General features: G+C 54.9%; 11 protein-coding genes across 11 annotated transcripts; 7 read left to right on the forward strand and 4 right to left on the reverse strand.

The window, feature by feature from the left end:
* Positions 1–214: 214 nt before the first annotated feature.
* B0T15DRAFT_312597 (NUDE protein) lies at positions 215–2,411 on the reverse strand. The gene is made up of 2 exons (XM_062863946.1): positions 1,963–2,411; positions 215–1,897 (listed from the first exon to the last, which is right to left on the reverse strand). Exons 1-2 carry the CDS (start codon positions 2,188–2,190, stop codon positions 311–313), a joined length of 1,815 nt encoding a protein of 604 aa, XP_062718465.1. The 5' UTR covers positions 2,191–2,411; the 3' UTR covers positions 215–310.
* A 1,196-nt stretch (positions 2,412–3,607) lies between these two features.
* B0T15DRAFT_404036 (NUDIX hydrolase domain-like protein) lies at positions 3,608–4,246 on the reverse strand (the record flags this gene model as incomplete). The annotated part of the gene is made up of 1 exon (XM_062865235.1): positions 3,608–4,246. The coding sequence occupies one exon, from the start codon at positions 4,244–4,246 to the stop codon at positions 3,608–3,610; it is 639 nt and encodes a 212-aa protein (XP_062718466.1).
* Positions 4,247–4,605: 359 nt separating this feature from the next.
* On the reverse strand, positions 4,606–6,796 carry B0T15DRAFT_312730 (amino acid permease/ SLC12A domain-containing protein). Its single transcript, XM_062863949.1, has 4 exons — positions 6,393–6,796; positions 5,965–6,329; positions 5,455–5,911; positions 4,606–5,398 (listed from the first exon to the last, which is right to left on the reverse strand). The coding sequence occupies exons 1-4, from the start codon at positions 6,541–6,543 to the stop codon at positions 4,767–4,769; spliced, it is 1,605 nt and encodes a 534-aa protein (XP_062718467.1). The 5' UTR covers positions 6,544–6,796; the 3' UTR covers positions 4,606–4,766.
* A 2,226-nt stretch (positions 6,797–9,022) lies between these two features.
* B0T15DRAFT_569808 (uncharacterized protein) lies at positions 9,023–10,627 on the forward strand (the record flags this gene model as incomplete). Its single annotated transcript, XM_062870818.1, has 3 exons — positions 9,023–9,373; positions 9,405–9,923; positions 9,953–10,627. The coding sequence occupies 3 exons, from the start codon at positions 9,023–9,025 to the stop codon at positions 10,625–10,627; spliced, it is 1,545 nt and encodes a 514-aa protein (XP_062718468.1).
* A 648-nt stretch (positions 10,628–11,275) lies between these two features.
* Positions 11,276–11,997, reverse strand: B0T15DRAFT_562678 (uncharacterized protein; the record flags this gene model as incomplete). The annotated part of the gene is made up of 2 exons (XM_062870588.1): positions 11,276–11,958; positions 11,988–11,997. The coding sequence occupies 2 exons, from the start codon at positions 11,995–11,997 to the stop codon at positions 11,276–11,278; spliced, it is 693 nt and encodes a 230-aa protein (XP_062718469.1).
* Positions 11,998–13,154: 1,157 nt separating this feature from the next.
* On the forward strand, positions 13,155–14,397 carry B0T15DRAFT_577746 (uncharacterized protein). The gene is made up of 2 exons (XM_062871072.1): positions 13,155–13,595; positions 13,653–14,397. The coding sequence occupies exons 1-2, from the start codon at positions 13,537–13,539 to the stop codon at positions 13,996–13,998; spliced, it is 405 nt and encodes a 134-aa protein (XP_062718470.1). The 5' UTR covers positions 13,155–13,536; the 3' UTR covers positions 13,999–14,397.
* A 267-nt stretch (positions 14,398–14,664) lies between these two features.
* On the forward strand, positions 14,665–15,621 carry B0T15DRAFT_514706 (uncharacterized protein; the record flags this gene model as incomplete). Its single annotated transcript, XM_062868142.1, has 5 exons — positions 14,665–14,667; positions 14,729–14,922; positions 14,979–15,033; positions 15,192–15,383; positions 15,472–15,621. 5 exons carry the CDS (start codon positions 14,665–14,667, stop codon positions 15,619–15,621), a joined length of 594 nt encoding a protein of 197 aa, XP_062718471.1.
* A 2,029-nt stretch (positions 15,622–17,650) lies between these two features.
* On the forward strand, positions 17,651–18,857 carry B0T15DRAFT_312799 (uncharacterized protein). Its single transcript, XM_062863950.1, has one exon. The coding sequence runs from the start codon at positions 18,149–18,151 to the stop codon at positions 18,713–18,715; it is 567 nt and encodes a 188-aa protein (XP_062718472.1). The 5' UTR covers positions 17,651–18,148; the 3' UTR covers positions 18,716–18,857.
* Positions 18,858–20,345: 1,488 nt separating this feature from the next.
* Positions 20,346–21,266, forward strand: B0T15DRAFT_403191 (uncharacterized protein; the record flags this gene model as incomplete). The annotated part of the gene is made up of 1 exon (XM_062865193.1): positions 20,346–21,266. The coding sequence occupies one exon, from the start codon at positions 20,346–20,348 to the stop codon at positions 21,264–21,266; it is 921 nt and encodes a 306-aa protein (XP_062718473.1).
* Positions 21,267–21,700: 434 nt separating this feature from the next.
* B0T15DRAFT_497150 (uncharacterized protein) lies at positions 21,701–22,777 on the forward strand (the record flags this gene model as incomplete). Its single annotated transcript, XM_062867243.1, has 2 exons — positions 21,701–22,229; positions 22,704–22,777. The coding sequence occupies 2 exons, from the start codon at positions 21,701–21,703 to the stop codon at positions 22,775–22,777; spliced, it is 603 nt and encodes a 200-aa protein (XP_062718474.1).
* Positions 22,778–24,407: 1,630 nt separating this feature from the next.
* On the forward strand, positions 24,408–25,670 carry B0T15DRAFT_505690 (uncharacterized protein). Its single transcript, XM_062867536.1, has 3 exons — positions 24,408–24,910; positions 24,976–25,184; positions 25,284–25,670. The coding sequence occupies exons 1-3, from the start codon at positions 24,501–24,503 to the stop codon at positions 25,319–25,321; spliced, it is 657 nt and encodes a 218-aa protein (XP_062718475.1). The 5' UTR covers positions 24,408–24,500; the 3' UTR covers positions 25,322–25,670.
* Positions 25,671–26,591: the final 921 nt, after the last annotated feature.

The following is a 26,591-nucleotide window of genomic DNA, read 5'->3' on the forward strand; positions in this document are numbered from 1 at the left end:
CCTTCTGCCATGCTCCCGCCCTCAGAGGACACTCAGGCGATCAAGATTGGGAAGAGAAAAAGCAGAAACATATGGGAAAGGGGCAGGCTGTATGGGGGTATACTTGTCCATCTTCTAGATGTTCCACTTCAAGGACAGAGCCGACTCCCAAAGAGAAAGACAAAGCCGACGAAAGGGCAGTACAAATGAAAAGGGGAATAAAATGTATAAAGTAAGCCGCATCCTCCCTCCAAGCAAGCCGAAGCCGTGGTATCCGCGTCAATTGGACAAGCAAAGGGCCAGTGACGAGAAGACAAGGACCCACTGCCCATCAATATGTCTCGCCCAAATCCTCCAACACTACTCTTGTACTCGCCGAACTTGTCCTTCTCCCACTGCCGGCAGACGCAGCCCCACCGCTCTGTCTCCTCGAAGAAGGGACCGGAATCCCAACGCCCGGAAGCGGAATTCCGCTCTCCATATCCACACGACCGTACGTAGCCCGCCTACTAGGAGTGCGATACCCGGGGGCGTTCATGGGCGCTCCGGCGGGAACGTCATCCTCCTCGGCCGTGCTGTAAGCCACACCTCCGTGCATGCCGAGACTGCTGCGTGGCCTGCTCAGGCCGGCGGGCGTTCGGCTGCTGCTAAGGCCGGCGCGGCTCATGGGCCGAGGAGGAGGCATGGCATGGGACTCGGCCCTGCTTGGAGGGCGGGCATAGCTCGAGATACTAGCCCTGCTACTCGGCCGGGAGGCGTCGGGGTCGGCATTGTAGGTAGACGAACTGGCGGGGTTGCGGTTCGGCAACGGCCCAAAGGACAATCGTGAGACCCCGGACGTGCTAAGTCTCGGTACATGCTTGCTTGTGCTCGAGGAGATGCTACCGCGAGATTCAGAGGGGGCGTGTCGGGGCTGAGAGGGGGTTGTTTCCGATCCGGTAAGGCTGACGGCGCTGGAAGATGCAGTGGAGCCGACAGTGCGCTTGCGGCTTCGGATTGTGACGGTTGATGGAACACCGATACCGCGAGGGGAGGAACGTGGCGGTGTATTGGCCGGTCCTGGTCCTGGGAGCTTGGAGCGGGCCGATTGCACACGGGCTTCTAGCCGCTGCATTTGGGCGGTGAGCGTCCGGATGTGGGTGAGGGAGTTTGAGGGCGGGATTCTGTGGGCTGTTGCGCGGGTCGACTTTGCTGCCGAACTTCGGTGGGCCGGTGTCCGCATCGAACTTGAGGCGGTTGCCACACGAGATGAGCGAGAAGAGGAAGTGGACGTCGTGAACGCCCTCGGCTTCGGCATGATGTTGTTCTCGGCGGGGGCGGAGGGCAGTCGACTCTTTTGTGGAGGGGCCGGTGTCTTGAGCCCCCCGATGCTGGGCAAAGGCACTGAGGTGTCGGACATTGGAGGCGACGGAGGATCTTGTATCTCTGACGCCGTGTCCGCCGTGGACAACGACTTGGTGTCCGGTGGTGTCATGATCATCGGAGAGCTCGCAGTCGAATGCGGGGAATTGCAGAAGGAGGGTGAGCCAGGAACCGAAATGTCGGTCGAGATGGTTGACAGATGGCGCGACTCTTGCTTCTTGATCTTGTCTTGCAGGATTTCGGCTTCGATCTTGAGATCCGCTAGCTCTTCCCTCAGTCTTTGCGTCTCGACTCGTAGTCGCTCCCGCTCTTGCTCGCCAATCTTGATCTCCTCCTCCAGCATGACGGCTCTCTCAATCGCAACATTGTACTTGGACTCGAGGTCTTCCAGAGACGATGTAGTAGTGCGCGCCTGGCGTTCGAAGTCATCGTTGGCCACCTCGATGTCCCGCAGTCTGAGCTGGAGCGTCCTATTTGCGTCGCGGAGGTTCGTAATCTCTTTCTCGAGCGCGTTCTGCGCCGCGTTCGCCTCGGTCTTGGATTCCTTGTATTTTCTCTGCAGACCATCTTCGTCAGCCACACCACCTCAGAGCATACTAGTAGTTGCCGAAACCGGCGTACCTTCCACTCCTCCACCTCATAACTCAGAGACTCTGTCTTTTGCCGTAGCGCCCGCTCCCTTTTGTCGGCCGCATCTAGTTCCTTCTCGAGTTCCCCTTCAAGTTCCTTGCTTGAGGCCTGGAACTCGGATAGTTCTGCCTCCAGCACCTCGTATTGCGACTTGTACCAAGCTAAGGCATCTTCCACACTGGCTCCTGGTCTCGGCGGCGACGACGGCGGCTCGGACATCTGGCTAGTTCAGAGGGCGGCGTGCTGCGCAGGGTAATCACGCATGTGGCAAAGCTGATAATTCGCAATGAATGCTCCTGCAAAGGCTGTCGCAAGACGTGTCGTAACAGAGCAAGAGATATGTCGGTAATCTGGTTATTGTCAAACGGCCAAAGGCGCTTGGCTGGTACAGCAGATCGAGTATTGTTGGATCCCCGCTCGTTCGTCGCTTCCAATACCGCGATTTCCCGGGAACAGTTTCGTCAACAACCTCCGCCTTTTGCTGCGACCGAGAGTGACAACACTCCCGACTGCGCGCTGTCGTAATATCGGTGTCCAAGCTTGCCGAAACGCCGGTACACGATGTCGTCGAGACCGATACAAGTGCTGGCCGCGCGCGACTGTCTTACCTACCTTTTGCGCGGCTGCTGTCGTCGTTGCCGTGATCGATGCGATGTCGTAGATGGGGGAAGGAGCACCGCTTCAGGCGGAGTCTGTTTGGCTTGGCGTCAGGTTGTCACACTGTTGGGCAGTCGCATGCGCTAATAATGGCGGCCTGGCAACCGACCCCGTGCACCACAGCAAAAGCGACCAGCCAAAGGGAAGTGGGACCGTCTTGGCAACCACAGCCATCTGCATTCTGCAAGGGCTCAAACGGCAACTTGTTGTCATCATGCATGCATCGATTTGGTCGTTGAAGATTCTATCGAAAGCAGTCGCAGGCCTTGCTTCCGGAGTGGCTCCATAATGACCCCGGCTCATGTATGGTGTAAAGAGCCTGCATGAACTAGGGAAGATCAATCATAGGAGGCAGGCTTCGTCATGCTATAGGTCCCCGCCCTATTTGATTTTTGGGATCTGAAACCGATGGAGAGTGCTCTGCATAGCTCTGCATCTCTCGAATGGCAACCCTCGCCTGCCTTCAGCCCAAATAGTACCAAGTATCCTACATCGCATGCTGAATGCTGACCTTGGCATTTGTGCTGCAATTAGTGCCACTTTGGTGTTGTTGGACGCTATTTTAATCGCGCGTCAACGACTTGGACGCTCATCGCTCGTCATTCAAGCTCCGAGTCGTTTATTGGGGATCGCGCACTTGTCCTCCGTTTTGCGCTTATAACCAAAATCATCAACCTTCCGTTATGGTCCTCTCCAAGCCTTCAGGGAGGCTGGTTTCATCCGCTGCAGTCGAATGATGCTAGCACCGGTGACTATTCCATTAGCTAATGAGTTCGAGCATTGGAGCAATTCGACGACCATCATAGTATCTAAAGTCCAGAGATGACTCAAAACGCTCTTATTGAATCTACGTGATCTATGCGCGAGTGTCGACCATGGCAGGCATGTCTAGTGTGCGGCCGTGCCCCTCTTCACCATCCCGCAGCATCCCGAAGACCGCTCCATCTCGGGACCAACCGATTCTCACCGTCATCCTCCCTCACAGTCCATACTCTTTCCCCTTGGTCCTCGCAAACTCCATCCCCGCGGCGAAATGAAACAACTTCGCGGCGACTATCATCCTCTCCTGGTTACTCCACTCCACCAGCCTCTCATACAGCTCCGCCAACGGCACCACGACGCGCTGAATATGCTCTCCGTCGTCGAGCCGCTGCGCCGGCAGCTCCTCGTCCTCCCCGAGCTTGACCTCCACCATGACCAGCTGCATATTCGCGCTGCTCAACCCCGGATCCGCGGCCTGCACGGGGCTCACACTGACTACCTCGCACGCGTAGCCCGTCTCCTCCTTGAATTCCCTCACCGCCGCTTGCTCCGCCGTCTCGCCTTCGTCGATCAGCCCCGCGGGCCACTCGACCGTATAGGCATCCAGCGGCGGGCGGTACTGGATGACCACCACCGTGGCGGGGGGGCGCGCCGGGTGCAGGAGGATGTTGCCCATGGCCACGGCGTCCACGCCCGCTGAGGCGGCGCGCGTCTTGCGCGAGGCGACCTCCCATGTCCGGGCTTTACCCGTCTGATCGAGGTAAGAGACTTTCTTGAGGGTGACCCATTTCGCTTCGGACGTGGGGAGGTCCGTGACGGAGGTGATGACGGGTTCTTGGGTTTTGTGGGAAGCCATCTTCTTGGCGGGGCGGTTGGGTCGGATAGTAGGATTGATGTGATGGGTTGGTGGGCAAGCCTTAGAGGGTGAGCTTGATGAGGAGACTCTTCGCGTTGCCGTTGAGAACGAGAGTGAGATGAAGGACGGGCCGTTGGCGGGTGCGGCCTGCCGGATTGCGGGATTGCAAGCGGGGCGCAAGGAGCGGATACCCCGCATCGATTGTAAAAAGACGGGTGGCTTGGAGGAGGGTTGAGAGATGGACACCCTGTGGGCAAGACCGTGGGTATGGAAATCGAGTCACAATACAATGGGTTAAGGAGGGCGGATGACAGCAGTACGGGTTGGTCAAGAAATGGACCAAGTTGAAGTCGGCAGGTCAACTACGTCATTCACAACACAGCTCCCTAGGGTTAGGTGCTCTATTTGGTCACTTGACTGAGAGGTATACAATGCCGCCCATGGAATATACCGTGAACTCCTCGCTCAAAATCCGAACCTCATGATCCCATATCCAACCAGACCAACCGTAGCGCCGTGTTTAAAATGACCTCCTTCCAGTAACCAAGTCCGCTTCCTCAGGTCTAACCCGCTTCGTCTTCTTGAACAGCTTCCACCACAGAATGTTGATGACATAAACCGGAATCCCAATGTAGCTGGTCAAGAACTTGTCCACCTGAAAGTGCGGGATAAACGCCGAGTAGCCGTTGAAAAGGATGACAATCGCCGTAATGAACAACGCAATATAGGCCCCCCACGGCAACAAGATGTTCCGATAGGGCATGACCTCACGCTTGACGCCCTGCACCTTCATAGCGCGGATCATGGCGATGTAGCTGACTAGCACGGCGATCCAGTTCAGCGCGCCAAACACGGTCACCAGCGAGACGAAGTAGCCGAAGACGGTCGCCGCTGACTTGGTGGCATTCATGAAGCCCAGCGCGATGAAGATGGATGACAGGGCGACCGCGGGAACGGGCACGCCGTGCTTATTGGTACGCTGCATCATCTGTGGAGCCTGACCGTCCTTGCCCAGCGCCCAGACCGTGCGCGACGCGAGGTAAATGTCGGAGTTCGCGGCCGAAATGGTGAAGATCAAGAGCAAGCCGTTGACGGCGTCGGCGAGTTTGTTGACGCCTGCGACGCTAGCGGCGACGACGAATGGTGATGCCACTGTGGTTGTGTCAGTAAGGACTGGAGGCTAGAAGGTGGGTGAATGAGAAACGTACATGCGCTTGTGCCTTTGCGGGTAGCCTCAATGAGCTGGGGGCTGTTGTACGGGACCGCCATGCCGAGCACCAGCACGCCGGCGATGTAGAAGAAGACGATCCGGGAGAGGGTCTGGTTGACGGCTCGGGGAACGTTCTTGCGCGGGTTGGGTGTCTCGCCAAAGGCCACGCCGATAAGTTCAGTGCCGAGGTAAGCAAACGTGGCCTGGACGATGCAGGCCCAGACGCCTAGGAAGCGACCGGTATCACCCTGGATGACGGTAGTATGACCCTTGATGGTAACCGTGTACTGGGCAAAGGCACCGGGATTCTGCCAGAAGTAGAAGCCTGTGCGAACGCCATTGGGCCCCCCACCGAGCGCGATGATGAAGCAAAGTAGAATGAGCATCAAGATGACGAGTGCCTTGATCAGCGACATCCAGAACTCGGCTTCACCAAAAAAGGAGACATGGATCAACTATATCGGGTTAGCAACAGCGCGTTCCGGCTTTGGAGAAAGGGGAAACAAACGTTGAGGGTGATGATCGCAACACCAAAGACGACGATCCAGACCGACACGTTGAGATTTGGCAGCCAGTACTGCAGGAGAATGCCCGTTGCCGTCAAGTTGTTCGGCAACAAAACGACGTATTTGAAAAAGTAGTTCCAGCCAGTCGCGAAGCCCATGGCAGGATCAACGAAGCGTGAGGCGTATCCCGAGAAGCTCTTCTTGTGCGGTAACCACGCGCCCATCTCGCCGAGCGCGACCATGACCACATAGACGGTGAAGCCCATGAGGGCGTACCCGATTAGCAGCGACCCGGGGCCGAATTTAAGTGCCGTGCCCGTGCCAATGACGAGGCCCGTCCCTATCGCGCCGGCAATGGCCATCATATCTGCATGTGCGTCAGTATGTGTTTGTTCGCTCTCGTGGCATGTGCGTAGAAAACTGTACATACTTAGTTGCCTGGGTTTCATTCCGCGATGCAGATCATCCTCCACATCGTCGACGGTTCCTTCTTCGCCGCTGTACTCGACGGCGGGGAGTTCTTGCGCGGGGGATTCGGTGCGCTTCTCATCGTCGCGGGTCTTCGAGAAAAATCCCGCCATGGTGTGTACTGGTCGTTTTGTTTGTGCTGCTTTCTGAGTTCACGGTACAGCTTGACCGGTCGAGGATGCAGGGAAAGTAAGCAAAGAGAGTAAACATGGAAGGTAAACAGACTTGGCGGGGGGAAGCTTAATATACGGAATACGCGGTGGCAAAGTGCAGATGCCAATGGGGAAAGGCTATCGTCGGGGTCATGTTCAGTCTGCCAAAGCGGAGGACCACACGGAGCGCCGCGTCCTCCCCCGGACAACAGGGGTTGTTGACCGTCATCCTGGGGTCCCGTGCGAGGTGGGATTCGTCCGATAACGTGCGAATTGCATGGCATGGTTGGTGCTGACCGTGCCCACATGCTGAGGTGCACACTAGGATTACGTCGCATTCCAATTCGGGTAGGTTGGCTTCATCATTGCCCGCCGTCCTCACCACCCAGCCGGGGTACACACGCCCCTCGGTGACCCAAACAGCACAAGCCCGGGTAATCGTACGGTAGAACGCTTGGCAGTTGGGAATCAAGCTCTGGCAGTCCGCAAGACGACAGCTGTGGTTGGAATCAAACCGGGTGCCAAGTACAAACGGCTATGCAGGATAATGCAGATCTTAGTGGCGGCAGAGAGATAAGACCCGGCGTAGCCCCTTGGCGTTCGGGGACTTGCAACTCGCGGGGCAGCCAAGCCGCTAAAAGTTCAACCAGATGTGCAGATTAGGAAGGTGCTCACGGCGCTACGGCTCTACGCAGAAAACCTCTCGTCCTCTTATCCTCGGGTGCAGCTTCCAGATCTTTCACTTGTCTTTGAAGATGGATGTAAAACGGATGAGTAACATGCAATTACGCACCTCGACTAGTCACCAGAATGGATGAGTTGATCATGCAGAACGATTTGGGCTATTAGATGTTGGAGGTTCGCTATAACCTCAATGCCATATATTGGAGATCAGGGTGGCAATTCCACCTAGTGGAAATCGTGAAATGCTGAGGTGCCTCAGCCAAGGTCCCGGTCATGACACAGACAGAGAAAGAAAAGGAAACGGTCCAACACAGCAGCGTGCGGATAGGGGAAGGTGAACAGCGTATTACGGAAGAGATATCAGTACCATACAGCCAGAAAGGTCGAGGAGATCAAGACACGCCACGCCGGTGCTCACCGTGCATGGATGTCAGACACGGATTCCCCGATTCCCCAGGTTGGCGGGGTTAGCTATCACTGAATTGTCACCGACGGGTGTGGATCTCGAGCTTCCATGAAAAAGCGACGCGGAGCCGCGGGCTTGGCAAGCCATTGCCGATTCTAACCATCCTGTTTACATAACGACATTCTTCCTTCCCAGGTTGGTCCAACGTCGTCAAGTCAGATGTAGGATTTACTATACCTACATCCCTTGTAGGTGGCTGCTCTCAAGCATCTATGGGCCGTCATATGCCAGTCTCCCTTTTACTGACGGCGTCAAAGAATGTCCGGAGAGTCCAGTTCATTGAGAAAGCACTCAACGGGTTATTCGACCTTCTGTAACCCCTGGACTAGCTGCGTCGTCGAGGTTGCGTTCTTCTGCTCGACGGGTCATCCCCACGTACCCCTGGAAGTACTAGGCTTAGGCTTGTGAATCGGAAGAATTCCAGGTTGGAAGACGCGAGTAAGTACTTCAAAGAACGTGCGAGCAGACTCTCGTTGTTCGAAACCGGTATTGCCTGTTTGCAGCGGCCTGAAGGGGAGGTTCTTAGTGGCGCTCGAGCTGTTCTTCCTTTCCTTTCCTTTCCTTTTTCTTCTTTCCTGTCGTTGTTTCTTTTCCTTCTCTCCTTTTCCTTTGTAAGAAAAGAGAAGTAACACTTGCACTCGAAGGAAACTCATCACGAAGAGCTTTGTGAGATATTTAGCCTGTCGCATGCGTCACATGAGTGGTACATTAGTAGTCAGTCGACGTTGCTAAGTTGTTTCGGTCTTTCCCTGAACTCACGTGCAGTATTGCAGAGAGTCAAGCCCCAACGGAAGGCAACCAAGGGGACTGCGGGTAGAGCGTGGGAGCTGTTCGAGGCGAATTGGTTTGTTTCTTGCTCTCTGTTCTCTCCCCATTGTTTGGCGGTTCATTCCCGCTATGCTATCGTTTGCACCCATTGAGCCACATATCGTAACAGACTTTTGAATTCAAATACGGAGGAGAGAAATGAGCACTTGCTCGGCTTCTGGTCTGGTAAGGCAAAGAGCGATGGCTTTGGGAACCCTGACCCTCAGCTACATCGCAGGGGCTGAAAATTGAAGTTTCGTGGCCCACTGCGAGAGGGAAATAGGAAATGCGAACAGTTATTAGGCATCAACAGAGTTCATAACCACCTGTAAGGTTCCGTGACAGAGTAGATTGCGGTTCATTACGGGCATTGCCTTCGGAATGACGTTAGCAACGTCCGCCGGCCATGAGCGCGCATCAACCAATTCAATCAACGAAAACACCCCCGAACCCCGAGATGCTCGGGAGGCGAAGAGTACGGGTATGCAATTCCCGGCGGACGCAGGACTAGATGACTGCATAGAGGCCCGCATTACACAGTCCCAGCGATGCATGCAGGAACTGCAGCGTCTCCAGCAGGCAGCCGAAGCAACAAGTCGCCCCGTGCGGGGACTCCACGCATTGTTGAAAGTCCAGCAGAGGGCACTCGGCAAGGTCGCCCAAAAGCAGCGCGGGCCATCAGCGGCATCCATCTCGCAGGCCCAGTACTCTGGACTTAAGAGTTGCTGCTGGGATGACAGGTGGGCTGTTGTCAGGAAGTGCCGCGGCCTCGTCGCCATCAACAAAGATTTCACCCGGAGCCCACGTCTGCCGGTCCCTCTGGAGGACGGTTTGGTTGGCCAACAAGGACGGGCCCTTCCAGGAGAAACCGGTGGCTGTGGACGCCGTTGTCGACAGCGGCACCACCTGGCTCAAGTTCATCTACATATCTTCCAAGGCACTTGAGTACCAGGTTGTGGCCGAAGGATGGGCGAGCGAGCCGGAAGACGATGAAGACGGGGAGGCAGCCGACGCTGTAGACGGAGGACTAGGCCACACAGAGTTCGCTGACACGGTCAATAAGATCGTCCTTGCGGCGCGCTGGAACCACTGCCAGCAAGTTCACCTCATCCTGCCTGGACTCCGAGAGGGCAGGTCCGAGGCAGTAGACCGGATGATTCACTACATCCGGCACAATATTGGGGATGGCGACGTCTCGGTACAGGTGAGCTGTGCAGATAGCCCATTCCTCACGAAGCCACCTCCGCCTCTTGACGACGCGATCATCGCCCTCGTCAAGGACCGTGACCCGCTGGTCGGAGACGACTACGGGCGCCGAACAGGGACGGTCAACCTCGACCTGAGCGCCCTGGTTGCGCTCGTGACCGATCTGCAGCACGGACCGGTACACCTGCACCAGAGGTCCAGCAAAAGATCATCACCCAGTTCATCCTCGACCACGAAACGGACAGCAACGAACTGGTGGCGCAGCAGGACATCCTCCTCAGCGTGCTGTACCCAGCCTTGCGCAGGCGCAAGCTGGTCTGCACCGGCCTGGCCGCAGCCTACTTCCGCAAACTCATTGACGCAATATCCACACATTCCGAAGAGACCCGCGCAAACTTCATCCTCCCACCTTCAGAAGTCACATCCGAGCCCCTATCGGCAGAAGAGCTCCGCCAGACCCTCCAGAAGTGGTCCACCGTCCCAGTCCCGGACAACCTCTATCTCCCGGTGCAGATAGTGCCCGACATCGACCTACCCGACGTCGAGGCACTCATCGAAGCCAGCAAACTCACGCCCATGGCCCTCGGCGTGGCTCGCGACTCGTCTCCGCTCAACCGTTCGGTCTACTGCTATGGCTGGGCACACCGCCTAACCACGGTCACGGGCCACCGCGGTATCGAACGGCAGGTGCGGCTTTCCCTGGTACGGCCCTGGACGCGCGGCGAGGATAGCGGGGACGAGCGGCCACCGGACATCTGCCATCGCCACCTGGGTGGCTATCTTATCCACCGTGACAAGCCCAAGGACTGGCGAGAGATGATGCCCGAGGGAGCGGAAATCCCACGGGAGGTAGTTAGGTGGACATACCCGTGGACTACTTAGGGGATCGGATACAAAGACGTAGGATAGGGTGTGTTCGTCCCTAGCTCGCGAGATAAGGTCGCTACTGCAAGTGATACAGTACTAGAACAGCTTTATAGGCGGCAGCTAGCAAAAGTCCCTAGTAACAATGACTTAGACTAATACGTCCCCCTTGTTATAGAGGGAAAGAAGCACTATATTAACTACAGAAGCATCGTAGTTGCTGATGTGGTGCAACGGGTCAGCAACGGGTTTCCTGTATCATTTAATCTGATCAGGACGAGCCTCCCCAAAGCCTTTCCGGTCGCTCGACCCCTTCTCTTTTTCGATACCTGTGACAAGCCGAGCATCGTCGTTCGGGCCCCGACCCCTTCCAATTTTTACTCTTGATACTGCCCGGCGCCGGTTCCTTGGCTCTGCAGTTCCCACATCCGTTCTTGATGCGATTCTGTCGCCAAAACCTTTGTGGTCACTCGACCCTGTGTTTGTGTCGATAACTGTAACAAGCCGGGCATCGTCGTTCGGGCCCAGAACCTTTCCACATAGTTGCATTCCTCGGGCTCGGGCTCAGGCTCCCCACAATGGCCGCAACCTTGCTTCACCACTTTCTCATCAAGGTTGCTAGCGAGGGAGACCGAGAATTCGATCCTTGAAGGACTTGATCTGATTTTAGCCGTCTTCCGATGACACATCGACCGTTTCGATGTCTGCGAATCCTTGTAGCTGGTCAAGGCTCACATTGTCGAGATTGAACGTGTCTGGGCCGAGCACATCATTGCCCTCTTCCTCGTGCACGGGCGTATCGTCCTCGTATTCGCTATCTTCATAGTCGCCCAGCTGCTTGAAGATATCTTCAACGAGCGGATCGTGGTCCAAGTGCTCGATGTCCAAAGCAACGTCGGATTCATCGTCGTGCTCGGTCTTAGCGCCGTACTCGGAGTCTGCGGGGTCTTCGTCCTGGAGAAGGTATTCGGAATCTGCAGGGTCTTCGTCTTCGAGAACATCACACTCAGAAGCATCATCTTCATCAGCGTCGTATATGTTCAATCCCACGTCGTTGTAGTCCGATCTATCTACCCTTTGCCTCTTCGAGTAAGGGAACGGTGCTGGGTTTGATGCCACCCGTTTTCGACTTGCGGAGTTCCTCAGACGTTGGCGGATAGGGGTTCTTAACGTCGGTGGTAGGCCGTCCTCATCTTTGGCGGGCTTGGTGAGCTTGGAGCGGTGCCGGATAGGTACCCGTACGAGCGAACGGTTGTCCTCATCTACGCTGTAGCTTGCGTCATCCTCTGAGTCAGGTATCTCGGAGTGGTGCCGGATGTGTGCCCTTGCGAGCGGCTGGTCATCCTCATCTACGCTAAAGCTTGCGTCGTCGAGGTACTCTTATACATCCTTGACTACAAGTTCACCTGTCTTATCTACCTTTTCCTAAATAACCTCCTGGTACTGGTGACGGATTTCTTATGTGGCCTAGACGGGAAGGCTTCGGTACGCCCCGACTTATAACTCGATAGCTGTCCGCCTTGGAAGCAGCCTAGCGACAAATGGTGTCTAGCTTAAACTCGGCTTGGTCCTAAAGGTTAAAGGAGATTGTAGATTGACCGGACGAGAAAGGTCGGTATCTGGGGAATTTAAATAGCAAGAGGGCGAGTTGGCTATAGAGTAATATATTCCACTCCCCTATATCTTAGGGCACAGCCGTCGATTTTAGGGGTTGTAGCAGAGAATGCGTAGAGATAAAAATTCATGTGGTCGGTCGAAAGGGGAAGTGGAAATGGTCCGGTCTTTTATTATAGATCGATCGGATCAAGGTTGACCAGATTTAAAAAGTATGCCCGTGTGTTTCCCTGTGTGTGGCAAACTGAATAGGAGAAGGAACGCGCGCTTTTGGCTTGTACATGATTGCCCGATGACTCATGCCAACATTGAGAACAAGCGCAGAAGACATCCATGGGTGCATTGCGCTCTGTCTGGATTGCCATTGATTGGTGCTCACAAACAAACTAACCGTCTGCGACTGAATAGTATATGTCTTTGTTACATGAGAGATCGATGGGCAGATACTACTCAGTTGAATAGTTCAAAGACGAGACACAATAAATCCCAGTAGGCCGATTCATATACGCCCCACCATTTCTGGAGATTTACATCCTGATTATCCTCCCAAGAACATACAGTACTGAGCACTGAGATATTTTGCGGGCACAATTTCTAAAAGGGCACACTGAATGAGGCGGAAAGGGGTAAAGGGAAGTATGATTTTGGTCCCGTTTTGGTAGGTAGGTGTTCAATCAGCCCTCGGGGTCTTGTTTGTATGTAGTTGAATTGCCCAGGTGATTCATGCAGGTGAGACCGTGAGATGGAGGATTGCTGGGGCTCTGTCAGACTGTCTCACTTCGGTACCGAACTGCCGAGTTGACGCTCCACCCTCCACGTTGGGGGCCAAAGTCTGCATGCCATGCTACTTGGGGGCCGCGCCTTGCTCTGCTACATACATGACTTGGGGCCGCACTACAACGGTATATACAAATAATACATCAGGAACCATGGTTCATTACGCTGGCAACGCATAAACTCAGTGACTACTCCGCTTTCCAATACAACAAGACCAATGGCAACTCAACAGACTGCCCCTATACCAGCCCTTATACTACCTAGCCGCTGTGACCACTGATCCCACGATGGCACCTCGCGAGAGGATATTCCTCCCAATACTATGCATGTCAGACACCGGAACAGCGAAGTTAAGTGATAGCTTGCATGACCATGTTCACCTGCCTGCCCAAGCTTAGTTCCGGGGCGGGAGATGACGAGGACGACAGAGAGCGCCGGTTCGTCTATAAAGATCACCATTCTCTCACCTCTGGAGCCCATTTCCTCTCAACACAACACGGAAATTCCAAGCCCAGCCTCCAGACTAAAACAGCAGAATGCATCCTTTGAGCACCATCTCCATACTCGCGATTGCCGGCATTGCCGGCGCCGCCCCGTACGTGTGGCTCTCTTCCCCAGTAGTGAGGTCTGTCTACTAACACCGCCCACCCAGAGCACCCGCCCAGCTTGACGAGCGAGCGGGCTTTTGGTCCGTGGCGGGCTGGGGCGGCCCCAACTGTCAGGGGAGCCTTCTCTGGGCGTACACGGGCACGGGCAACTGGTGCCAGAACGTGCCGACCCTGGCGGCGTCGGTCAGCACAAGCATCAAACAAAACACGCAGTTCGAATGGCGACCCACTGCCAACTGCGGAATCATCAGCCGCGACGACGCCGATGCCAATTCGACCGTGTCCGCGTTGGAGGTCGGGCACAATGGCGGGAATGCGCTCGCGGCGCGTCAGACGACGAACAGTTGTTCCAACGCGCCCGTCCTGGCCTTCAAGGTCACCTTCGTCTAGCGACTGGGACGGCAATGGAGTCGCCTGGGCCGGGCACTTCCATGGAGCGGGGGCAGGTGCACGGTTTGGACGGGGAGAGGGCTGATTTATCATTTGACAGGGGCCTAGTTCTTCACACTACTAGTAGACTTATTAATGATGGAGCAGCTGTATATAGGTGGCTGATATAACCCCCTCTTTCAGCAGCTCAGAAAATCCTCATTCAAAGGGACATGATGTAAAACCCCCGATCCGACGCGAGTGACATTCGAGCGTCTCCCACTCCACTCTCCTTTCCAAGGTCGCTTCATCGTACTTCCATTCATCATTCGGCGTACTTAGGGCCACGTACCAAAGGCACACCACCCCCAAATTGACTCAAAACACCTTGTATAGAACAGCTACGAGTATGAAAGACACTACGAAGGGTTGGGGTTGCGCTCTGGCAACCATTGCGTAGCAGCGGGATGACACGTTTGAAGATGTTGCTGCACTTAAAGTCAAGTCTCTCCCATTTCATCGTCTCATTGAGATCATGTCAAGTTTGGACTTGATTGATCGTTGACTCGGAGGTATTGCCATTGATGATCTTCCATTGCCAAACTTGGTTCTCCACTCTCCATCCATCATTATGCCGTCCCGCCCTGATCCGCAGGATAATAAAGAGTGTCTTCCCGACATACCGCAATGGTCAGTCCTCGTCTGCGGCCTTGATCTGCCCACGACAACTGCCTTCCCGCTCAAATGGTAGGTTGGCCCAGTCCGGGATCCCCGCGTGCACAAGGCCATGGTTTGGTTATCGCACGTAACGATCCCACTGTTCCGCTATGTCGACCCAGCTGAGCACCAAGCTAAGCTGTTGCTCGAGGTAGCGACCAAGTTCGCGATTTTGATGGATCGTTACAACCAAAGAAACCCCAACTTCCAGCTCCAACCAGAGTCAAGGTACGACATCCTCGGCCTCCTAATTCCGAGGGAGAGTATGCTAACGCAGGTCTCAGAACGCTCACTATCTTCTGGCTCTACCACAACCGACCGGCGATGGAGGCAATGCAAGTGTACAGGTCACAAGCCTCGCGACGCCATTTTTAAGCAAATCTTTTTACTACATCCCGGAGCTCGAAGATGACAAGTTCCCGACCTCCTACTACCGCTCGGACATCCTGAAATCAGAATACGCGGAGAAGTTGTAGCTGTGGCCTGACGTGCGCAAGCTAGTCAACCCTCCGCGCAACACGGAATCCCGCTTCTGGCAGCAGACCAGCAACAAACAGCAGGAAGATCCCAACCGAGTCCTTCGCTTCGTGCTTGCCGTGGTTCAGCGGTATCTCCGTCCCGGGGAGACCCGCCGCCGCAGCTGGTTCATCAACCCGGCCTTTGCCTCGCTGCAAAAGCAGACCATGCGGGTTGCGGACTATGCATCCAAATCAGAGCCAATTTTCCGTCACACAGGCGTGAATCTACCTGCAGATGGTCCATGCTGCCTTGTCCCAGTTGTCTGCCACCGGACAGTGCGGGCTTATCCAGGACATGGACTACCCGCTGTTCAAGGCGACCTGTGGCATCTCGCCGCTCCCGTGGAAGACGTACTACAGCCCGCAGGCTCGAGTCGCCTTCGTACCGCCCGGGGGAAGTGGGTCATGATGGACACAAGGGGGGTAAGCAGCTGGACAATGAAGAAGAGCAGGAAAAAGAGGGTGGGAAGGGAGAGGAAAGGCAAGACAGCGAGGATGAGCGGGCGCTTTATCTTCAAGACGCGGAGAGTGAGTCCGAGCTTGGTATGACAGACAGCAAGGACCAAGAGTGGGAGGTGGTATCGGATTCGAGGCAACTCTCTGTTAGGCCACTCCTCAGCACGAGGCATCCACGACCAAGATGACAAGAGACGACGGGACATGCTGTGATAGGGAATTAGCCCCAAGTTTGAAACGCGCGTTTATTCGTTTCTGAGTCCTAGCAGTAGCTGTGAAGCTATCGACCTTCTACTTGAAAGAATGAATCGCTGGCCAAGCGGGTACAAAGTGTCTCGAAGGAAAAGTAGGAAGCCACAGAGGAAACAGCCGGTCATCCAAGCCCCGGCTCAGCCCCAAATCAGCACCATCCCCGAGCTACTCTTTCTAGTCGCTCTGCCATGGGATTGTTCAGTTGGCAGGGGGCGCAGGCAGGCCAGCACAGTGGGTCGGGTCGCCTTGGAGGCGACGGTCTTCGCAACTGGCGGGGCACGCCTGGACGCACTCGACCGGGACGCCCGCGGCGTCGACGCGATAGATAGAATCCCAGGGGTCGGCGGTGCAGGGCTCGCCGAGGTTACGCAGTTGTTACTCGGTGACGAGGCCTGTGCGAAAGGAAAGAAGCTACAGTTAGTGTCTCGGCTATGAAGCAAAAGGGGCTAGCACGGTGTAATGTGAGGGATAGCTTACACCCACGACCAGGGTCGAGCAGGTAGAAGCCACAGGCATTATCGCTGCGAGGGCAGGTAGGGCCAGGCTCCTGGCGCGTCTCGACCTTAAAACCTGAGTCCGTGGGGACGGCCAGGGCGCTGGGCGCAAGGGTCGCGACGAGGGCGAGGACGGTGGTGGTCTTGAACATCATGTTGACGGTTGTGAAGGCGAGTGTCGGTGCTGAGCTTTTGCTGGTGGTAAAGGCGATGGAATTGGTTGGAGGCTGGGGTTGGAGTTTTGTGTTGTGTTGAGAGAAAGGGCTCTATTTGTGAGAGGATAGTGATCTTTATAGACGAACCGGCACTCCATGTTGTTCTCCCTGGCCTCATCATCATACGTCTCCGGGACTGAGCCACTCTCCGTATTGCCATGTATGGTCGTCGCTGACAATGTGAACAGGATCACGATGCTGACGATAGCCACTCACATCGCGCCGACGCGCAACATCTTGAGAACCTATGCACGGTTCTTGTCCGTGATGAAGGTCATCCTCCATCGGATTTCCAAGTCACGAGGAACGTGACGGTTGTTGCTCTTTCTAACAGGTTATCTGAAGCTCTGAATTGGTCCCACTGAATAGTAGCTCCGAGCCTTTGTGTAACACTGGCAACGCAGAGCTAAAGATTCGTTGAATCGGGAATCGTAGTGGATGCAAAGTCCGGGCTGAATTCTGGAATGCGAGAAGTTAACGTTACATGTTTGAGTTGGGCAACAGAGTCTCGACGGCTGCGGACAAAGCAGAACGAATGAGTATAACGGACTTGGAACGGCATGCTAAGAATCTAACACTACGATGAGACGAAATGCATAGGGTTCTAGCGTTGTCTGAGACACATGAGTTGAGTAGGGACATTTAGTGACTTTAAATTCATCTGAATCACCCTCTTTTGAACTCGAGCCCATATGGACTCTGCGCAGCACTCTCTCATGAGCACCTTCTCACCCAGAACTCTCAGTCATGCGCGGGAGCTGGCATCATCCCCGACTCGGCCCGAAACCAAGGTCGGGCGGGTGAATGAACTTCCCACGCCATCCCACTCATGCTCCCCCACTTTGACACTAACGTGTCCAGATTCGTAAAAAAGGGGGTGGCCAGTACCAAAGATCAACAGTCTTGGCATCCCTACTGTAAGCCTCAGGTGACACGACTCGCGCGCGGCGGCGTCTTCAGTCAGCCTTCGTCCCGCCATTTCCACCGCGAGTATCCGACAACCGGGGTTGTTTTCATTATAGTAAATCCCTAGGAGGAATTATATATATCTAAATCATCTATAAACAAAGAATTGCTAGCTATCTACAGTATTTACCATATACTATACTTACCCCTATAAAGGGGGATTAGTACGTATGGAGTCCCGGAGACGAAGACGTGGCACGGGGTGGGCCATGAGGATAAGACGATGTATGGGAGGCGGATGAGTCGGCGGGAAGAGAGGGACGGGGGTAAGGTGAGGAATCAAGAGGAAGAGAAGGAGCAATCATGACGGATGAGAACCGGGAGAAAAAGAATCCAGCTTGGGTATATTGATGAGCAGTACTTGGAAAAGTGACACAAAGACAAAAAGCGATTAAAAGGTGTACAATCCGCTCCCGGTGAAACCTTCTCTTCCACCCCCTTGGAATCCAAAAGCCAAAGCTCGTCTGCATTTCCGCGTCAGCATCACTCCGCTCCCCCCTTTCCCGCACCACATGCACTTACCCAACCAACCACCAACTTCCCCTATCACTACATGCCTGGGTCTCCTCCACGATCAATTCGCGCTGATCGTCGTCGTCACCCCCTTCCCATCACCCGCCGTGGTCGCACCACCAAGGTGATCAGGGACGGCCTGCTGCTGTGTCTTTTCCTCCTCCCCTCCCGCGGTGGCCGGAGCGGCAGCAGCCGCGGCAGCCGCATTCACATTCGCATTCTTGTTCGCGTCATCGTGTCCCCCGTTCGCCTGCCCGTCCTCGTCCGAGACAAGCGCCTTCTTCGCCTCCTTCTCGGCACCGGCGGCGTGCTGCTCCTCGTCGTCGGTCACCTTGGGCTTCCGCAGGCAGCCGAACAGGGTCTTGAGGATGTTCTTCAGCGGGTTCGGCTTCTTTTCCTTTGCTGGTTGTTGCTGCTCCTGGGCGGCGGACGCCTCCTCGGTGGCTGTTTGCTCTGGTTCTTGTTGTTGTTGTTGTTGCTGTTGTGGTTGCTGCTGTTCTTGAGCCGCTTGTTGCTGTGGTTGCTGCTGCTCCAGCTGGGGTTGGGCGTCGGCGGACATGGTTGTGGTTTGTTGGGTTTTGGTTTTTCCTTTCGGCTAAGGGGGTAGGGGATATGTTCGTGACGGAGAGGAAGAGGAAGACAGATATCACGAGAGGTGTGAGTCACGGGGAATTTGCAGGAAGAGAAAACAGTTTGGGACGCTTCGACCATGAAGAGATGACGGGCTCTCATTTATTCTTTATTACCTACTCCTGGACTGAGATTCCAATTTCCAGGGTCTTCAGGGGTTCCAGCTCCATTTCCGCGTTTGGATGGGCGTTCGAAGGCGCCATGGTCCCATACGGTCCCAATTTGGCACGGGAGTCCATCTCGTTTGCTTGCCAAGCCGCGACTATCGCGATGTCAATCTGCCAAGGAGGCCAAGCAGATGGTCGAGACTGCCCCGTAGTGCCGGGGTCCCCAGCGCCGGGTCTCGTCCCGAGAGGACTGTCGGCTGTCGCTTGGAGGAAAAGGGGCAGCCGACGTACACGTGTAAAAGGGGCTTAAACACGGCCGATCGCAAGTTGCAATAATAAGAGGGAAGTTGCAGAGTAAGGTAACTACCGAATCTCCCGTTACGTGATGCAGTCGAATCACCCAACCTGGTCCTAGGCATGTCTAGGCTCCGCCAGTGTGGATATAGGTAATGCAATGCCGGAAGTAAACTTCACGGACTTGAGAAGTTGAGCATGTGAGTTGGACTTCGAAGAGCGGGCGAAAAATGGACCTGGTATTGCTGCGCCAGCCAAAAGGAACGTCTGTTGGCATGGGGTCGGCCAACCAACATTATATGCACCCGCAACAGATATTTGCTTAGACGAAGAGGTATCTATTAGAGGGAATCGCTTGAGGTGGAATGCGGTACTGACTAACGTTAATTGATATGTACTAATAGCCACAGAGAGAAACATGCTGTCTCAACCTGATTCATGTTCTCTCGGTCCAGAGACTCGAGTTTCGGTCAAGCGTGGGGACCCCATGGCCCAGTCGCAGATCAGGGTCATCGATTCCCGGTCTTGCTTGCTGCGATTCTGGTAGGATGCGGATATTCCAGAATAAAACTTTATTATTAGGGGGAGCTGAGGACGAGGAAACAAGGCGAAACGTTTCAACAACGTCGTTTTCTTAAGAGCTTGGACACCAAGGTCGAGCCTCCTCCTCCACCGCAGCCGACGCATGTTTTGAAAATACTCAATATCTACATTCCGGTAACTGTATGGCGTCAAAGTAAACCCAGCTATTCTAGAGTTCCCGAGAACACAATTGTGTGGGGCATTCGGCGAGATGGAACCCCGCAGCACGCAGCTGTTGCGCTTAAATCCGGCCGGGACTGTGAATATGTCTCCGGCCTGTGACTTGGTGTTATGCAGCGTCAGCACACGGGTAGTGTTGTGTCACCAGACAATTGGTTGCTATGCCAGCTTGAAACTCTCCGGAGTCCGCACCGGCGCGATTCGGCGGCGCGATTCAAGTTTCCATGCAACCCAAGTATTTCAAAGTATGGTATGACCAAAGAATCAGCCCAATGCGCCAAACGGGTCAAAGACGTTATATACTCTGTTTTCCACTCGGGAACGGGACTTGGTCGCTTCGGTTTGATTGCTACTAGTTCCAAGTAACCTCGGCCGTCGCATTCGTGAGGAACCATATTCCGCAGTGTGATAAGCTCTCAACACATCAGGTGCCAAATGCATACAATGGCCCCGCACACAGTCTTCGTCTGCTCCGCAACCGGCTGCCAGGGCGGTGCTGTGGCCCGGCAGCTCCGGGCCATCGGATGGGAGGTGCACACGACCACGAGAAACACGGACTCTCCCTCGGCGCAGGCTCTGGCCTCGATCGGCGTCAAAGTCCACGCAGGCGACTGGAACGATGGCGAAGCGCTCGAGTCCGCATTCGCCGGGTGTGACTTGCTCTTCCTGAACCTGATGCCCGACCTGAACAACTTCCCCGCCGAGTTCGAGCAGGGGCAGAATGTCCTGCGCATCGCCAAGGCTGCGGGCGTGACGCACGTCGTCTACAGTAGCGCCCTAGATATCCCGCCTGGCAAGTCTAACCCCCTGAGGGAGAAGGCATTCAAGTCAAAGAGGGATCTCGAGCAGTACCTTCCGGGCGCGGGCTTCCAGCACTGGACCGTTCTTCAGCCGGGCTTCTTCATGGCCAACTTGCTCTCGCCAAAGGTGAACTTCATGTACCCCGGAGCTGCCGAGGCCGGGTGCTACACGGTCGTCTGGGGCCCTGACACGCCTCTCCCAATGATCGATCACGAGGACATCGCAGCGTTTGTCGTGGCTGCCTTCCAGCAGCCCAACAAGTTCCACGGACAGCACATCACCCTCGTCAGCGAGATGGTGCCGTTTGGGAGGGCGCTTGACATGATGGCCCGGGCGACAGGGAAGAACATCCACGCCAGGTATCTGAAGGATGATGAGGTCGAGGAGGCTATGGCTACGAACCCAATGCTGGCCCTGCAGCAGACGATAAAACAAATTCCTGTGTCGGAAGCAACTGATGGAAAAAGCTGGGGGGTTGCGATGGGCACCTTCGAGCGCTTCGTCGAGCGGGAGAGGAAGGATTTCCTAGAGACGTATCGCAGCGTCGAGGCATTGAAAGAGTAACGCGTGCGGAGTGTTGTCTTCCGGCGATCAACATTCAATTGTACGGTGTTAAAATTGAACGTTCAGATGATTCCATCTGAAGGAGGCAGTCAGCATCGAGAACAGCCGAACAGCGCCTGCAATGACTGAAAATACCTAGTGGAATCAGTCGGGCTTGCATGCCGCGATTGGACCTTCCCTTGAGGAGCATTTGTGAGATTGGCCGCTACTACCCCCAAGCCGAAAAGCCTCTGATTTGTTCATGTGCATTGTTCTTACCGAAGTGTCTTTGCTTGGGCAGGAAGGAGTGGGAGGGCATTGCAAAACATGCTTCAAACTTTGGTCTGGGTGAACTGCTCCTAAGTACCTACATCTTTGCTCCGAATATCTCTTTGCGTCAACTGCATTTCTCCCAGAGTTATCTATCTCCATCATTACCTACGGATTCGTACACCATGTCTCTTCGTGCACCTCCGGGCTTTCCCATTGCCGCTGGGGCCCAGTTTTACAACTTCACCCACGGCGGCACGACGTTCACCAAGGTACAACTTCGATTCGAATCCTGTCGCCGAGCCAAGATCGCTATTCCCTTCAACATCTTGACGCAACTCGACAGCGCCATCGATATCGGTAGACTGATGCAGTCGCAAAACGAAGGAATGACGTTTTATGAGTTCCGCCGAAAGCCTGGGCAGAAGATCAAGTATCACATCGCCGAAGCCATACATCCAGGCTCGTCGTGTCAATGGATGGACGGCAACTGGTCGATTGTGCGCGAACCAGGACTAGGGGCCATCACGTTTGAGATGGCCCGCGGGGAGAACGGTTTTGATGCCAAGGAGTATATTCGCCTGACAGTTGCCGAGCTTCGGTTCGAGGAAGGCAAGAAGTTGCTCTCATGCACAGCCGAGTATGTCGTTGAGGGAGACCGCGTTCCGGCCGGTGGTGAGGCTCCCCGCCTGCAGGATCCATCAGCCCCGGAAGGTGCTTCATCTTCAGAGAACGGAGAAGACTTCGTGATGGTTTGAGCAGAACGTTTGCGGTATGATTTTGGGCTTTCTCAGCGGTTACAGGTTTCTAAGCATGGAGAGGGGGAGACAGCGTGATATTATCTGAAGGGCTGAAGAGCCAACTGGGGAGGCCTTCTTGTGGATCGTACACAACCTGTTCACAAAATGACTTAGGCATCATCTCCTTCAACTAAATCACAACCGTTATCAACCTGGAAGGTAGCTGGTATCGCGCGTGTAACGAGGTTATTGATGCACCGACGATAGAGCTAAGCTACCTACGTCTTGCTGAAGCCAGCAAAGCCTCCGAATCCGTACATCTTGTCCCCCGATCTTTGTCCCGCTGCGTTTCGTGATCCTAATCTTCTGTGAGTGAGGGACGAGTGAGCTGAATCAAGCCCCAACCCAGATGTAGTAGTCCATCCACTACTTGGTGCACTCTTCATAGAGCCGGGTTTTCCCGGCTTCTCGGCAAAGGGCAACACAATGGTGCTGGCCGCAGACCTCAGCCCGAACCAATAGTGGACCAGGGAGCGAACTTGACCACCCGCTCAAACCCAGCCTGTCCATTTTATCGGATCATCGGACATCCCCAGTTCGAGTCCGGATTTTCTCAACTCTCCGTTTCTTACCGCTCCACCACTTACGGTGGTGTGCTGACCCTGTGCATTCCCTAGCGTGCACTTTCCGCGCTGTTTCAACTTGAGCCAGGACTGCCCAGCCTTGCCATTTGCTTGCTAAATTACATACCAAGGTAGTACGGGAGTACCTAGGTACACTTCCTAACAGCGTTGGCTCAACGGTGGGTTCGTGGCTGGCAGCGCAATGAGCCTACAGTTGCTGCGACAAATGTCCAGACAAACACCCCCGCGTCCACTTCCTCGTTACGTGCGGATGTAAGACTAGCTTTCGCCAGGCAGTAACGTGCGGTCAGGCCGCGACTTTCCAGTGCCAGCGCTCCCAACAAGGCAAGGCATACAAGTCCAAGTCAAGGCGACACTCGGCCAGACAAGGCCATATGGAAAACCTCAAGCTCTCCTTGCAAGGCAAGACCTGTGCCTTTGCCAGGAGGAGCAAGGGAGTGGCCGGCCTTGGCTTGCCTGCCTTGTTGGGAGTGCTGCTTTCCACAAATGCAAGTCTAACCCGCAGGGGGGTCTTCGCCCGGTTACCATAAGCCCAAACGACCGTTGGATCTTCTTCGCTGCAATGCAAACCCATGCTGTGCTCTGCTTCATCATGCAAGGTACTTAGGTAGTACGGGGGATATGTTTGGCAGATTCATAACGGGAGGGGGTCCGGTGCCTAACGGTGCTAGGACCGCGGTGACGGCGCGGTCGAGCCGGTGGAATTATGCCGAGGCCTATTTGCTTACATCTAACGTGCTGTCGATGAAATCAATTGATGCTTCGTAGAGACCCAAAAAGATTTTAACGTACTACCTTAGTACTCTATTCGGGATGGGAAGTTGAAATAAGGATTGGAGCCAGTCCCATTTAGGTTAGGCGCTAGGGTGTCACGGACCAATTCCATGGATTTTTGGACTTGCACAGTCTAAGGTACGTAGCCCTCCAATCAAACCACCCAACCGTCTTGTAAGTTGTAACGGCCACCAACGTAACTACTATATGTTTACTGCCGGTGTCTCTCATCGAGTCTGCGTTTGGTAAATTGGGGTAACGGGTCCAGATTCAAATCTTCATGTCGTTGACTGACCGGTGGACTACAGTTTAAATGGCGACAGAGTTAGCGTATTATCTTGAACTCTTGATATCCCATATATCTAGTCTTCGATAGTTCGATTCCTCGTTGTAGACGGATGTAGGCAGCTCCCAGAGGGCCACCGCTGTAAATCCAAACTGTCTGGCTTCCCCGCCCTGTTTTGCCTTTCTCGGCAGAGTCCGAGTCGCTTGCTTGGAGTACTAAGCGAGCGGTTAGAGGGGGCGTGTGTGGGAAAGCAACGGAGACTGGGCACGGTTCCTAACGGAGTCTACTCCATGGTTCTCTGACATGTGAATTTGATCTACGTCATCTGCTTCGGGTGGTATGTTATCTGCTTCGGGTGGTATGTAGGTATTGCCGGAAGGGTATAAAGTCCTGCCCAACCCCGCATTCTCTGCTCCTTCCTTCTCTTCCTTTTCCCTCATCCAACTTGAAGTGCTTCGCAACTGATCAAGTGTTCAGTCAGACTTTCGCTTTCGTCTCGAGAATTTTCCAACTTTGCTTGAAGCACAGCACTCGCTTTTACATGTACTCACGGTCACGCTTTCCATTCGCTTTTTATCGGCGTCTTCAAGATGTCGACTCACCGCCGTTCGTTTCCCACCTCTTCCATCCCTCCCCGCGACCACGTCACCAATCCTCTCTTTTACGTTGGCCGCGTCGCCAATCCTTTCGTTGCTGGCCCCGGCGCCAATTCGTTCTTTTCTGGCCCCCTCGCCAATCCTCTCCTTTCCGCGGGACCGTGGTTCCCGAATCCTCTCCGTGGCTCGTCGGAGCCCGTCGGCCTCTTCCCAAACCCCCTCCGCGGCGTCCAGACCGACCGGTTCGATGGTCTGCCTGGGGTGCCTCTTCGCCGTGCTGGCCACAGGTCAGCACGGCCGCTGAAGAGCTGCCTCGTCAAGACGACGCGTCCGCCTTTTGTCGAGCGGAAACTGGGTAAGTGATCTACTAATTCTTTGCGTCTCTTTTCGCCAAACAGACTCGCTAATACAATATTTCAGTGCGGTTCGCCGTCCCATTTCCTCCCGGCTCACCGCGGTGCGAGGAGTGCAAGGTAAGCTTTCGGGCGAGGATGCTGACCCACGAGAGCAGGTGGGTCGATCTCGACAGGCTCGGCCTGTCGAGCGACTGGTGGGTAGGGGTCCCATCGTGGCTGAGTGTGGACCTGTTCACGGCCCGCTGGCAGGGCCGGTTGAACGCGAAGCCAGACGTAAGTCAAATTCGCACTGTCTCAGCACTTTTACTCCCGAATTGCTTCCGAGACAGCTCAATAGGCAAGAACCTAGAAGTGGCTAACATTATTTTACAGCTTCTTTTCAGATTACAGTTAGGATCGTGAGTCCGTGACCTAGTCTTTTCCGCTTTTCCTTTTTTCTGTCTGTCGTTTCAGTCTGTCTTTTGCGTTGCTTTCCGTCGCTCGTTTGGCTTTGTTATTTGCTTGTTTGCTTTTCTGTCTGTCGTTCTCGCCTGCTTTGTTGTTTTTTTATTGCTTTCCAGTCTGTCGTTTTCAGTTGTTTTGTTTTGATGGAAAGCGTTGTTTTGTTTTGTTTTTGGTGTTGGGGTTTCTACAGCGTGGGATTTCAGCGTTTTCAGCGTGGTGTTTTCTGTTTCAGTCACTCGTTTGTTCTGAGGATTTGGCGTTGGGAGTTTTTGCTTTTCCGGTTGAAGAAGCGATGCTTTTGTCGGTTGGGGGAGGGCTGGCGGGAGGGCGGGATGACGGGAGGGTTGGAGGGAGGGGGCGATGGCGGGAGCCGGGAGCCGGGAGGCGGGGGACTCGGGGGAGGAGTCGGCGTTAGGTTGTCGCATTCAATGAATACCTGTTCAGTGGAAACTGTAGCCTCCTCACTGTGACTGTCAGAACTGTGAATTGAATCCTCCGTCTGATACATTATCTGGACGTGGGATGGAGAGCATGCGGAGGCTAACGCGGATGTGGGGGTGCCGAGCGGAGACCTCCGGGGTCGGTATAGATACCTCGCTCTCCTGGGGAACTCTCCTCCTTTTACCAACGTGTACTACCCTTTCCTTTCCTTTCCCTCTTCTTCCACCCCTTCTGGCCACGCCAAGGCTTAACAACGGCCTTTGGCCACGGAGCTTTCCGGGCATACCCGGGTCTGATTAACCGGTGGGGATATTACCCGTCATAGAAACATTTACTGCGGGACCCTGAGAAGGGAGTCGGGGGTGGCAACGTGCAGGGGGTCGGCCCGCCCCCGAAAGTGCGCTCTGTACGTGAGTTGCCACGGCTACACGGCGTGCCTGGGTACTAGGGAGGGCGACGGGCATGTATATCATGGCTGGAGGCATTTCCAGGGCCCCCCCTAAGGGCACGTTTTGATAGTGTAGATTGCTCGATACGTCCCTACATGCCCAGACGGCATATGGCCGGGCCGCTTCGCGGACCCAGCCCCGGACGCTAATGATGCAAAACAAACAAACAAACATTATCCGGACGATGGAGAGTGAGGTCTAGAGTGAAAGCCCAAGTCGCGTTCTTACCAACTATACGCGGCCTTTTGGTATCAGGACCTTCCCCATGCTGGCATGATGTGGGTCTGCCCAAGTCATGGGGCTGAAGGGCTGAGGTAACACGTTGCGAGGTTCCGGGACCGGGAGA

The sequence above is a fragment of the Chaetomium strumarium genome, assembly GCF_033439665.1.
Source record: "Chaetomium strumarium strain CBS 333.67 chromosome Unknown B0T15scaffold_7, whole genome shotgun sequence".
Taxonomy (NCBI): domain Eukaryota; kingdom Fungi; phylum Ascomycota; class Sordariomycetes; order Sordariales; family Chaetomiaceae; genus Chaetomium; species Chaetomium strumarium.

What these genes read in the sequence shown, in the direction of transcription:
- B0T15DRAFT_312597 (XM_062863946.1), bottom strand. Translation starts at nt 2,190, where the DNA reads ATGTCCGAGCCGCCGTCGTCGCCGCCGAGACCAGGAGCCAGTGTGGAA. An exon ending in ATGAGGTGGAGGAGTGGAAG is followed by an intron (nt 1,898 to 1,962) that starts GTACGCCGGTTT and finishes GATGGTCTGCAG; the next exon opens with AGAAAATACAAGGAATCCAA.
- B0T15DRAFT_312730 (XM_062863949.1), bottom strand. Translation starts at nt 6,543, where the DNA reads ATGGCGGGATTTTTCTCGAAGACCCGCGACGATGAGAAGCGCACCGAA. An exon ending in AATGAAACCCAGGCAACTAA is followed by an intron (nt 6,330 to 6,392) that starts GTATGTACAGTT and finishes ACGCACATGCAG; the next exon opens with ATATGATGGCCATTGCCGGC. An exon ending in TTGCGATCATCACCCTCAAC is followed by an intron (nt 5,912 to 5,964) that starts GTTTGTTTCCCC and finishes AACCCGATATAG; the next exon opens with TTGATCCATGTCTCCTTTTT.
- B0T15DRAFT_577746 (XM_062871072.1), top strand. Translation starts at nt 13,537, where the DNA reads ATGCATCCTTTGAGCACCATCTCCATACTCGCGATTGCCGGCATTGCC. An exon ending in GGCATTGCCGGCGCCGCCCC is followed by an intron (nt 13,596 to 13,652) that starts GTACGTGTGGCT and finishes CCGCCCACCCAG; the next exon opens with AGCACCCGCCCAGCTTGACG.
- B0T15DRAFT_312799 (XM_062863950.1), top strand. Translation starts at nt 18,149, where the DNA reads ATGCCTGGGTCTCCTCCACGATCAATTCGCGCTGATCGTCGTCGTCAC.
- B0T15DRAFT_505690 (XM_062867536.1), top strand. Translation starts at nt 24,501, where the DNA reads ATGTACTCACGGTCACGCTTTCCATTCGCTTTTTATCGGCGTCTTCAA. An exon ending in TTTTGTCGAGCGGAAACTGG is followed by an intron (nt 24,911 to 24,975) that starts GTAAGTGATCTA and finishes ACAATATTTCAG; the next exon opens with TGCGGTTCGCCGTCCCATTT. An exon ending in GGTTGAACGCGAAGCCAGAC is followed by an intron (nt 25,185 to 25,283) that starts GTAAGTCAAATT and finishes ATTATTTTACAG; the next exon opens with CTTCTTTTCAGATTACAGTT.